Source organism: Panthera pardus, unplaced genomic scaffold (assembly GCF_024362965.1).
Source record: "Panthera pardus isolate Hobbes unplaced genomic scaffold, ASM2436296v1 HiC_scaffold_16, whole genome shotgun sequence".
Taxonomy (NCBI): Eukaryota; Metazoa; Chordata; class Mammalia; order Carnivora; family Felidae; genus Panthera; species Panthera pardus.
Genome location: NW_026526721.1, coordinates 48,255,879 through 48,269,177, shown reverse-complemented (window position 1 = coordinate 48,269,177; position 13,299 = coordinate 48,255,879). Strand labels below are relative to the sequence as shown.

The 13,299-nt window shown below is 38.3% G+C and overlaps 1 protein-coding gene across 39 annotated transcripts in view; it reads left to right on the top strand.

Moving 5' to 3' along the window:
* Window positions 1-13,299, top strand: part of ABI3BP (ABI family member 3 binding protein) — a 256,218-nt gene that overhangs the window by 64,344 nt on the left and 178,575 nt on the right. For all 39 annotated transcript variants that reach the window (XM_053903274.1, XM_053903276.1, XM_053903280.1 and 36 more), the window contains exon 2: window positions 81-260. In XM_053903274.1, the coding sequence (XP_053759249.1) occupies window positions 81-260 (180 nt within the window). The remainder of the gene's footprint in view (window positions 1-80; window positions 261-13,299) is intronic.

Below are 13,299 nucleotides of genomic sequence, written 5' to 3'. Positions count from 1 at the left end.
ACTAACCTTTGCTCCAAATTTGCTCTGGGTTGCTAAATCAGTGAAATAATAGCCTGGTACTTTTTTGTTGCCATCTTTAGGTAAAAGGCCAAGCCTGAAAGTCCACATCAATACCACGAGTGACTCCATCCTCTTGAAGTTCCTACGTCCAAATCCAAATGTAAAACTGGAAGGTTTTCTCCTGGGATATGGCAGCAACTTGTCACCAAACCAGTACTTCCCTCTTCCAGCAGAAGGGAAACACACGGAGGCAGTGGTCGGTAAGATGTGTGGGTTTCAGGCACGGGAAGAAGACAGGTCGCAGGTAATGGGCACAACACGAGATAGAAATCTTGAAGGCAGGCATCCTTTCTTCCATTCTCAGCCAAACCAAATGCCAAAATTACAAGTTATCTTCATAATTGTTGTAATGGATACAGCACAGTTCTTTACATGAGAAAATATGGGATGCGTACTCTGTGTGTACTGTGGAAATAATCAGCTTCATTGTCACTATACCGACAATCCCTGACCAGAGAACTTAAATTGCATAGGAAAAAAAATGAGCTAAAATGCCTCGTTTTAGCCTGTCTATTTGGATCAATTTTTCTCTCTGTTTTATTTTTACATTCTTCTGGTGGAAAATAGAAACTAGAGCTTTCTGGGCATGTCTTCATGAGAAGCTACCCTTAAAAAGGAAAAGAAAATATATTACATTTTTTAAAAATTTTAGCATATTTCAGACAAAAAGATTAAAAGCTTTTACATGGATTATAAAATGTTACATTTCTTTGAAAATGTTTTTAATCCCATTAAAATGTAATTTGAGGATGTAAGCATCTTTAAGCCTTATTCAGAAAAATTATTTGCACGTAAAACCTTTTTAAAGATAAAATTTTTAAGAAGGGGATTATCTATTATGAATGCCTTCAAAGGCTTTCTGAACAGTCTCAGATGAGATTTGTATTTCGCTCCACTGCTAGGATTATTGCTAAAGAGCTTTTGCATGAAGTTCCCATGTTTAACCAAGTATTTGAACTATCGTACATCAGATCTGGCATTCATGCATATACGCGAGGAACGTTGCATAAATATTTTTGTTCGTTCTTCACAGAGAAGTCTGTTGTACTTTACAATCAGACAGGAGTGTAACATTATTAATGAAATGTCTAGACTAGATTTTACCTAAGATAATTGTTTTAAAGCAAACACATTACACTTTGTTGCCAAAAAAAAAAAAAAATTGAGAATTACACACTTTTGACAAATGTTACAACACTAACCTTGGATCATACAAACCATAAGGAATTTGAAATTTTGCAAATATTCCCTCACCACATTCACTCTTTACTACAAAAGGTGCCTGGAAGCTGTATACTCACTCTCGGCACAAATGGAAGCAGGTCTCCTGACCCTTTATTTATTAAGTATTGGAAGTAATGCTTTATTTATGATAGTTTTTCCCCTTAGTTCTGTAGATTGAGAATTTGGTCAGTTGAAAACTTCCTTTTCATAAGAGGTGAAAGACTTTCAATCTTAAAAAGATAGAAGTCAGGTTGTTAATGAAAAATATGTGCAGAAAAGTAAAGAAAATTTTCTATTATAAATATACCAAGCTTTCAGTAGCTCAGTGATGAGGGATAATCAAAAGGACAAAATATACTTTTATTTATTTACTGTTGTTGTCATCCTTTGGAATTTTTTATTATGGAAAGTTCAAACATGTAAGGAGGGCAAATATAATGACCCTCATGTTTCATTATGTAACTTGAATACATATCACTGTTTTGCTCTCGTGTTCTATGTATTCTTCATGTACACCATTTTTTTAAATTAGATTTTAAAGCATACCTGGATACCATATTTTTAAAACTGTGAACACTCCAGTATGCATCTCTAACAGATAGGAAATATTTTTAGTAATGCCATGTCTTTATCACATTACAATAATAATTTTACAAAATCATTTGCTGCCTAGTCCATATTTAAATTTCTCTGGTGGTCTTAAAAATGCCTTCTTAGAGTGGTTTCCTTTTTGAATGAGGATCCAAACAAGGTATACTTGTTACATTTGGTTATTATGTCTCCTAAGTATCTTTCACCCTTTCTCTGCTCCCTTTTTAAGTGTTATTGATTTGCTGGAGTACTTGCCTCCTTCATCCTGGTCCACATTCTGTATTTAACTGGTTGCTTCCATTCTGTAATTTTTAACTGGTTTCTCCATGTCCTACATTTCCTGTGAAAAAATACGCAGATTTGGAAGCTGCGTTAAATTTAGATTCAGCTTGTCTGGGGAAATAAAACTTTATAGATGGCACTGTGTATTTCCTAAACCTCACGAAAAGAGGTACATAAATGGCTGGCATCACGCTTAGTGATGTTAAGACTGTTTGGTGTGCCTGGGTGGTCTCAGTCTGATCCCTCCATTATAAAATTCACCATCAAATTTTCACTTAATAGTTCTCACATCGATTGATGATTATTGCCCAGCTCCATTATTTCATACGGAGCTTATAAAATGACAATTTTACATTCTAGATACATTCTAGATATAACCTAATTCAATTATTCTTTCTGCATTTTTTTAGCTGAAATTCTACAATAAAGAATTTTTTTATTTTTAAAATTTTCCTGATATACTATTTTAGGAAGGGCAGGATAAATTCTCATTGTAATAAATTGGTGCTCTGATAATCTCCAGTTGTGACCTATAATATTGTTTTATGATAAGTAACAGTGTATTGATTTTATATTTTTATATTTTTAAAGTTTATTTATTTTTGAGAGGGAGAGAGAGAGCGCGCGCGCGCGCGCCAAGCGGGGCAGAGAGGGGCAGGGAGAGAGGGCGACAGAGGATCTGAAGCGGGCTCTGTACTGACAGCAGAGAGCCCGATGGATGTGTGAGATCAGACCTGAGCCAAAGGTAGACGTTTAACTGACTGAGCCACCCAGAAGCCCCAACTGTTATATATTTAATGAGGTTTAATCAGTATATCCCTTATCCTACCCTTATGATCCTTCTCATTAGCTAGTTTGCTTATGGTCGGCTGTTTACCTTGGTTCACTATTGAACTGTGAATTTCTTGAAGTCAGGGTTTATGTTATTCTTTGGTTATTCATAGCAGAATGATTTACATTGAATATATAGGCAGTAATGATTGTGGCCCTGGATTGAATAGACTCAAGTTCTGTGTAGAATATTTAGCCTGGAGGAGGCCAGGAGAGTTAGTCTGATTTAGGCCCTTGTCATCAGGCAAGTATATTTCTAAGCCATCTCGGGTAGATAAAATATATCACTGTGTATCTTAAAGATCTCTAGGGACAAAGATTCCAGAACATCTCCTGGAAGGCTATTCCACGTAGCCTTTTTAAAACTTTTACCTCATCCTTTAGATAAATGTGTTCTTTTTATAATTTCCTTTCCTTCTAGTATTCTAGTGGAAGAGAAAAAAAGTTCCTCTTCTTTCCCTTTCCATCTTTCTTTCTGCCAAAGGATCTGTGTGCTTCTGCTTTGATTACTTCAAAATGAACTTGCATTTCCAAGTTACATGTTATTCTGTGGTTGCATAAGTTTATTACTTATCGTCTTTCCTAATGATTGAATTTATGTTAATTGCTCCTAATTGATGAAGCAGCTATTAGTTTTTTATTGCTGCTATAACAAATTACCATAAGTTTGGTGACTTAAAACATCACAGACATATTATCTTACAGTTCTGTGTGTCAGAAACCCAAGGTGGCACTCTCTCTCTGGGGTGAAATAAAGGTGTGGGTGGGGGTGAAAAGTCTTCCAGAGGCTCTGAGGGAAGAACTGTTTCCTTGCTTTTTGCAGCTCCTAGAGGCTTCCGCATTCCCCTTCCACCTTCCAACAACAAAAGTGAGTCAACTGCTTCTTATTCCACAACGCTCTGAATTCATCTTCTGCCTCCCTCCTCCACTTTAAAAGATCCTTGTGATTATATTGAGCCCAGCTGGATAATCCAGGATGCTCTCCCTATTTTAAGATCAGCTCATTAGCAACCTTATTTATATCTGTAACCTTAATTCTCCTTTGTCATGTAACCTATTTACAGGTTCTGGGGATTAGGATTTGGGCAAACTTTGAGGGACCTTGATTCTGCCTGCCGCAAACTGCCATGTTTGATATTTGTGTCTCTATTATTTGTGCCACCAGTTTATTGTATGATCATTCTCAATTCTGTTCATCTGTAGAATAGCAATGAAATCTATTTTCCACAGATGTGCTGTGGGTGCATTAGTGAATTCAAGATTATAAAGTGATGAGTTGAAATCCCTTGAGTGCAAGCTGCTGTACAAGAGCAAAGAATTATTGCTTTGTGAAAAGAGCATAACTTACAGCCTCTCCTCTTACTTTCTTCTGTAATGAGATAGTAGCCTTTGTCAGTTGCATTGATCTATATGAAAACAGATGAACTTATTTTCATTTTCCAAATAATGTTAAGTGCCACATTGTGACATGTTTCATTTGTTTGATGTGTTGAAAAGAGTCCGCCATGGAAATGAGAAGCTGTTGATCATTCAGAAATACTCAAGTTAGCATTTAGTGACCTGTGGACTAAAACTCTCTTACTAAATAATCATTTATAAGTATTTCTATATTTATTTTAATAGTGGTCTCTCTTATCGAAAGAGGCATTTTCAGAAGTTACATACTGGTCTTAAGTGTAAAACTAAAAAACAAAACATTCCCCTTTGCTATTTATTCATATAGAACTTCTGCAGAAAAATTTATTTCATCAAAATCTTCTAAGATTTTAGTAGATTAATTGGAGCCGTGAAAAAAAAAAAAAAAGGTAGTATTTTGCCAGGGGACTATTCATACATATTAATGGCCGTGAGAGTGCTGCAATGATGCGATAAAACATGATTCACATTTAGAAGATCTAGGTTCGTATATCCTTTTTTTTCTTAAACCCATCTCATAAAAGTTCTCATTTCTGGTTTACACATCCAGACATTGCTTTGCCACTTTTAGTGCTCAGCTGTTGGTAATTTTACAAACATCCAATAAAGTAAAATATGAGAAGTTTTTGATATCAAATCTTTATAGACTCACACTTTCTGATGTTTTCCTGACATCTACAACTATAATCAATACCACCTGGGAAGGAAAGCGTTGTATCCCATCACGTATGTAGTGCACGTTAAGGAGTTATTTCAGTACCCTGACTGCAAGAAAAGCTTGAATTGAAAATAAATCATATAGTTATCACTACCACAAATTCTGACTAAAGAATCTGTCTTCCAACCAGGTGTTGGGACTCAAAGGGATTTAAGAGGGCAAACTCCCTGTCCTGTTCTCACAGCTGCTAACTCTTCCATTCACTGCTCTTATAGGGCGTGTTTCTCTCCGGCAGCTGGGGGTTTCCCAGTCTCTCTCCCTTGTCGCCATCTTGCTCTTTGCTCGTTAGAGTGGTTTCTGAGCTAGTTGGGGGAGGACACAGTGGTAACTGCTCCGAAGATGGTCTGCACTGGAAAGACCTTGGCCCAGAAGGCTGCCATGTGCTTTCTAGGGAAGATCCATGTCTACCCAGAGAACCAGCGTGACGTGGGGTAAGGTTATGCATGTACTTTTGAGTCAGACAGACCGGGACTCAAATTCAGTACAACAACTTACTGTGGGGTAGTTCTGGTAAGTCATTCTCTCAGTTCATTTCTTTTATATAAAATACAGAAAAACCTTTCAGGAATGTTGTGAAGATTATGAATAGGTCATATAAGGCAGCTAATATAAACCTTAGTACAGAATAGTATGTTTTATAAGTTTTGTCAGTTGCTTTCATAATATGCTGAGTGGTCTTGGATAATTTAACCTTTCTGAGCTTTGTTTGTTTCAACTGCTAATAAGAAATGAGCTCAATCACCGCTAAAGTTGTGGTCCATGCTAAGATTTAGTGCTAGGCTGAAAACCTTGGTCAGAGTGGTAGTCCTGTGGCTCTGTTTTCTCTTTTGATTGTTTTATTGGGGGGGGGGGAGTTGGGAAAATTGTAGAGGTATATTGTTCTAACAAAGCTGTCAGTAACTAAATAGAAGTAACCAAACCCATGTCTTTATTATACTTAATTAATGTGGTTTTTTTTGGAAGGGACAACTCCCAAAATAGATTAAGAAACTAAAGAAACAGCAAAATTTTAAGACGATAACACTGCACCCTCAGTGCACACACTCGTCTGCCGTCGTCATGATCATCCTTTAACCGTTAAGGGGCATTTCTCCTGTTTGGTGAACTTTGCCAACTGGAGTCTTCAGGTGCCTTTTAGATTCTATAAGAGTGGCCTCTGAAGGAGAATGAGGTGAATCCTGAACAGAAACAGCTGGAAGAGTTTATCATCACTAAATTTGACTTTTCCAGTCTGTCTTCATCCAGTGAAGCAATTTTTACCAAGAACATAGTAAGAATTTTCACCCATTCTAGTAAAATAGAGATCAAGATAAAAAGCACGACACTATTTCAATCACTAAACTGATGGTAATTTTATCTCAGCAAATTGAGGTCAAAATTTAATCCTCAGTTTCTTATTCTGAAATTTCTGTCTTTTAATTTCATGGGGGGAAAATTGATTTTAAAAATTTGAATAAGATTATGATGATCCAGAATAATATATATATTGTATGCTTAAAATACAATTTATATTCCTTTATATTATCAACACCCCTACATGTTTGTGATTTTTTTTAATTTAGGAAAATTTACATACTAGTGTCAGATGTCCACTCTAATGTTTTGAAATTGTATATATTGGGAAATTATCACAGTAAGTCTAGTTAACATCCATTACCATACATAGTTACAAAAATATTTTTTCTTGTGATGAGAATTAAGATCTGTTCTCTCAACAACCCTCAAATATGTAGTACATTATTAACTATAGTCACTATGCTGGACATTAGACCCCATGACTTGTTTATTTTATAACTGGAAGTTTGTACCTTTTGACCCTTTCATTCACTTGGTCTCACTTTGTCTCCCTAGCAACCACCGATCTGTTCTCTATATTTATTAGCTTGGTTTTGTTTTTGTTTTAGATATACCTAAACATATAAATGAGATTGTACTGTATTTGACTTTTCTGTGCTTAGCATAAGGCCTTTGAGGTCCATCCACATTGTTGCAAATGGTAAAATTTCATTCTTTTTTTAGTGACTGAATAATATTCTTTGTGTGTGAGAGAGAGACAGACAGACGGACACTGTGTGGGTGTGAGAGGTGGCGAGAGAGACACTGTGTGTGGGTGGGTGTGGGGATGGGTGTGGGCAGGTGTCCATCCATTGATGGACACTTGAATTTGTTTCTATGTTTTAGCTGTTGAATGCTGCAGTGAACATGGGGATACATTAAGTCTTTTTGAGTTAGTATTGTCATTTTCTTTAGATAAATACTGAGAAGTGGAATTGCTGGATCATATAGTAATTCTATTTTTAATGTTTTAAGGAATTTCAATCCTATTTTCCACAGGGGCCGTACCAACTTACATTTTTTTTCTTCAAATTTTTATTTAAATTCTAGTTAGTTAACAGTGCTATATGGGTTTCAGGAGTAGGGTTCAGTGATTCATCAATTACTTATGACACCCAGTTCTCATCATAACAAGTGCACTGTTTAATACCCATCACCCATGAAAGTTCCCTTTTCTCCACATCCTCATCAACATTTGTTATTTCTTTCCTTTTTGATGCTGATCAGTGTGAATGGTGTGAGGTGATGGGTCATTATAGTTCTGATTTGCATTTCCCTGATGATTAGTGATGTTTAGAATCTATTCCTATGTTGGTCATCTGTATGTCTTTTTTGGAAAAATGTCTATTAATTCCTCTGCCCATTTTTAATTGGTCTGTTTTTGCTATGAGTTAGGAGTTCTTTATATATTTTGGTTATTGACCCTTTATCAGATAAATGATTTACAAATATTTTCTTCCATTTGGTAGGTTGCCTTTTCATCTTGTTGATGGTTTCCTGTGCAGGGCAGAAGTTTTTTAGTTTGAGGTAGTCCATTTGTTTATTTTTGCTTTTGTTGTTTTTGCTTTCGGTGTCAAATCCAAATATCATTGCCAAGGCAAATGGCAGAGAGCCTACTGCCTATATTTACTTCTAGGAGTTTTATGGTTTCAGGACTTATGTTCAAGTCTTTAATCCATTTGTGTTAATTTTTGTGAGATAGTAGTTGAGTTTATTCTTTTGCATATGGGTGTCCAGTTTTCCCATCACTGCTTACTGAAGACATTGTCACTTCCCCATTGTGTCTTCTTAACTCCTTTGTCATAAATTAATTGACCATATATGTGTGGGTTTATTACTTGGCTGTGATTTGGTTCCCCTGATTTATATGTATGAGTGTTAATGCCAATACCATACTGTTTTGCTTCCTCTAGCTTTGTAATGTAGTTTGAAATAAAAGTGCATGATACCTCTAGCTTTGTTCTTCTTTCTTAGGTTTGCTTTAACTATTTGGGGCCTATTGTGGTTCTACCCAAATTTTTACAATTTTTCTACCCCTCCCCATACATTTTACCCTTAATTTCTACATTTATATAGAAAGCAAGAGGAAATGCACAATATTTTCTTTCAGCATTGCAAACTGTAGAATTTCAGTGGTCATTTTCTCTCATAGAAAGGTTTAAGCATGCTTTACTCATTTTTATGGAAGTGGGATGAAATATAAGGTAATGCAGACTGCTGTTTATTATGCTGAGGATAAATATATCACCTTAATGATGAAAAGACCTGAATTTTTACTTTAAGTGTCAGGAGGAAGATGGGGGGTGGAGTCACTGAAGAAAAATAGCTGAGGTAGAGGTTGAAAATAACTGAAGGAACTATATAAGCACTTGATTCCGTTGAAGAATAGTGAAAGAGGAGCAGGATAAACTAATGGCATGAAAAGACGAAGTGCCAGCCTTTGCGACCATCTCAGGCCCTATCTTCCTTGGCAGAATACTTAAGGATTAATGATCTTAAACAGGAGGATGTGAGAGGAGACAAGATAGCAGCTAGTAATACATACAAGGCAGTCCCCAAATGCAGATGAGGGATGATAATTATGCAGGGGGAGTTAGTCTTACTAGTTCCCTTTTACAGATAAGGAAATGAGTCTTCAGGAGTTGAAGTCAACTTTGTAAAATTACTTAGGTCATAAGCGGCAGGTCTAAGGTTTGAACCCAGAGAGTCTGGCTCTAGAAACTGAGCTCTGAAACTCTACTGCCTCTAAAACTTTGGGAATTTTATCTGTTCTACAATAGAAAGTCCATAAACCACTGATAGGTTGCTTCTATAATGTCCTTCAAACAATAAACAGGGAAAAAAGGCCTTGTATTCTGGAAAGAGCCATTGGCTACCTAACATATTAAGATTTAAATGAGTTAAAATACATACAGTATGTCCTGGGTCCCCAAAATTGTTCTCTCCCACTCTTTGAACCACCATCACTGTCTCTAATTGTTATGAGATCCCCATCTGTTAAGACTTACCTCCTCTGCTCTCCGTGAGGCCATTTCTGGCCAAAGCAATCAATATCTATATCCCTCTCTATGGATATCCTAGAGGCTGAGTATATTCTTTTACCAACATTCTTTTTTTTTTTATTTTTTTGATGTTTATTTTTTGAGAGAGACAAAGACAGAATGTGAGTGGGTTGAGGCAGAGAGAGAGAGGGAGGCATAGAATCTGAAGCACAGAGCTGTCAGCACAGAGCCCGAAGTGGGGCTCAAACTCACGAGATGTGAGATCATGACCTAAGCCGAAGTCGGATGCTCAACTGACTGAGCTACCCAGGTGCCCCACCATCATTCTTAATAAATGACTATTTGTTTTTATTTTTGTGTGTCTTATCTGTTCCCACACTGTACCCAGATAGAAAACCCTCAGGAGCTAAGGACCTTAGAAGACTTCCCTTTTTACCTCCAGTGTTGGCATAAGAATGAATGGCAGAGATGCAACAGAGAGACCCAGGAAGTCTGAAACTGCTATGGGTCATGTCGAGGATAGATTTTTCTCTTTTGTTTAGAACTGTTTTTGAGAATGTCATCTAGTTCCTTCTCTGGAAATGGTTTTACCACTTGGGAAGTATTTGGCTTTGAATCTTCCAGATTAATCCAAATATTTCATTTAAAAGATAGGAATCTCAAAATCACTTGATTTTCTTCTGAGGTGCAAACTTTAGCAGAACTTAAGTTTCAACAAAGTTTTTTTTTTTTTTAAAGAAATTGGCCTAATAGATATCAAGTTAATAAATATTATGCCATCGTTTAAACAGCTCACCATGAGTTTATATCAGAAAGGCCTGGTTTCATAATAGATGACCATCTTGCCATGTTTTGATAAAGATAACATCTTTTCAAAGTTCTATTTTTCTGTTGGATTCAAATGTATTGTTTTCATGGACTTCCTGGCCTCACCAAACAATAGATACTGTCTCCCAAGTTGATATTTTCTTGGAAATAAAATAAATTTACAATATTTCAATATAAAGCATGACAGGTTTTTTTCCCCCTAAACATAGTGGACAGTGCACAGTGACCAAAATCTAACTTTAAAAAAATCATCCTTAATTACATCTAAAAGGGTTCCCCAACATAGCTCGTGACCCTTTGGTCATGGGCCAAAATGAAATTAAACCCTATCCCAGATTTGTTGTTTTAAGAGCCTTGCTGTTAAGATGCCTTAAATGGAAAGACAGCTGCCAGTAGAAGGATAAATGGGAGTATGTGGAACAGATACACAAGAACGTACATAACTTCAAAATTTCCTTTACTTTGAGGAAGAGATCTTCCAACCAAGGAATACAATCAAATCCCAGTCTCCTAATGATCCACATGTTATTTCCTTACTTGTTTCATTTTCCCTGGGCACTTAATGCCTAGCACTGAAGGATCATGCTGGAAGTGCTATGTCAGGAAGGCCAACTTTTGGTTATATTGTTTTGGATTTCTCCCTGTACATTATTTTGTTTGGTTTGTTTTCATTTGTGTCCTGTCTCACCAGCTGGTGGGTTCCTTGGTGCCAGAGCTGGATCCTCCCTTCCTTCATGTAGTCTGCAATCAGGGAGGTTGGATCTCTGGTGTAGGAACTGACTACCTGGAGTTAGATTGGAAGTTGACTGGAGGGTCTCCAAGTCAACAAAATAAAATGCCTCTATTTGTCCAGAGTGGTAATCTCTGGGAGAAAAAAAAAATTTAACTGTGTAAATACATTGACCCTACCCTATTTCTCAGGCACAGTTATAGTTTAAGCCTGTTACTCTGGCACAGTTAGTACTGTTCCCCTTTCTCTCCAGCATCCAGGTTAGTGAAACAATTACATGTTTAATACATACTTAACAGAAAGCCTTGAATTCTTAGCATAGACCCCCAAGTCTTTCACCATCAAATTCCAGACTAGTAGCATAGCCTTTTCTCCTGCTACTGGGACACTCCTCAATGAGAAAAGAGGAACAAAATCAAGAAGAGGTTTGATACAGGTTTGCTTTTGATGAATTCCATTCATGGGCATGTATAGGTTACTCAACAAATGCTGGAGTACAAGTTCTCACCAAGCTGTTTACTGATGGTTTAGTGTGGGTGACCCCCTATGAGCTGGGCCCAGGCTTCACAGAAGTTACATCCTCATAGCCAGTTTGTGAAGCACAAAGTATTATAATCCTTCTCTACCCAATGAAGACAGTAAATCCCAGAGAGGTTAAGAAACCTGCAAGTGGCAGGCTGGCTCCAGAGCCTGTGCATTTATTCGACCACCATGCCACAGTCCCTTCCCCAATGCATGAGGGGATTCTCTTACCTTTGAGCCCTGTGTAAAAGCTCCTCTTGGGATTAATCCTGACCCCTGAGCCCTTATCCCTACATGGTAATGCCAAGGAACACATTGAAAATGAAAGAAAAATCCCTGCTGATTTGAAGGCTTTGACTTACTACCTGCTAGCTAATGTGACCTAGCTTTTATGATTTGAAAGAAAAATACCCAGATGAAGTCCTGATTTTTTGATAGTACTTCCTGTAGAGATAATAACAAAGTGATGAACTCACTGGAAAATGTGTGTGTGTGTGTGTGTGTGTGTGTGTGTGTGTGTGCGCGCGCACGCGCGCGTGTGTGTGCTACAGCCTCCTTCCTCTTCAAAAGCAAGCCCTTGCCAAACCTGAGGCCAGTTCACAGACAACACCCTCCGCTAAATTTCTCTGTGGGGTGCACATATAAAACCCAGGCAAGGAAAAAACCACAGGCAATAAAGTCAACAATTTTAATGTCTAACAGGACTGCTAAACTAGAAAGGGATGTAGACTGGATGTGAGGGCAAGTGGGTAAAAGAACTAGCTTATTAAATATTTGTTTCCAGTGTCGGGGAGAGAATGTGTCAAGGCTGGAAAGAGAGGCAGGGTTATCTTGGGACAGTGGCTGAATGAGATGCTCCAGACGGAGTGCCTGGACCTTAGGAAATAGCGAGCTGGTATATCAGACTTGGGGTCAGTATGTGGAGACTGGGGAACAGAAGGGTCAGGTCAAGGCTGGCCTCACAGGCACGTGACCAGTGCACTCAGAAGGGTCCAGCATTAGAAGTTCAACGCTTTGCTGTTGCTGCTTTCTCAGTGATGGTGGCATACGTGCTGAGGGCTTAGTGCCCGGGCTCCTGTGTGCCGGCCTCCCAGCCCCTCCTCTGGTCTGGGCTTATTGCCTGGTCCCCTGCTGCCCCTGGTGCTAGGCCTCCTTCTCCCCACCTAGCCTTGGTGACTGCTGCTCCCTTTACCCTTCAGGAGGGACTTGGGGTGCATGTTGGGAGTTGTGGTAAGAACACTCCCTTGGTGACACCTGGCCAGAAGGCTACAGTAGGGACTGCCAGGCATTTGTGGGGTTATTGGGCATGCACATGCCCCTCTTCTACCCTCATTGAGATACAGTCTGTCTCAGTTGAGAGATGGCAATCCCTTGGAGTCTGTGGGTTGGGATGGCAGGCCCATGGGAAGGGGAAATTGACTTTTCAGCCCTTGGGGGTGGGGCCAGAGGTAAAGGGCTTTGATCCTGATGCTGACACTGATGCCAGAGGGTTCTACTGCAGCCAGGAGGGAGAAGGGAGGGTCTGCACTCAATTGCAGAGTGCAACGTTAAACAGCCAATACTTACTGTGAAAAATTGAGACAAACGCTGTGGAAGGAGAGAAATGTTTTATACTTAGGCTTCAATGTCTCTCCCCTCCGCCCAACCCCTGCTTACAAAAATAGGGGTTTCATCCTTTTTGTTTTTGCATTGATCAGGCCCACACAGAATGTAGTTGGTGCTGGATGGCATGTGTGTTTTCAATAGCTTTCCCTCCCCAA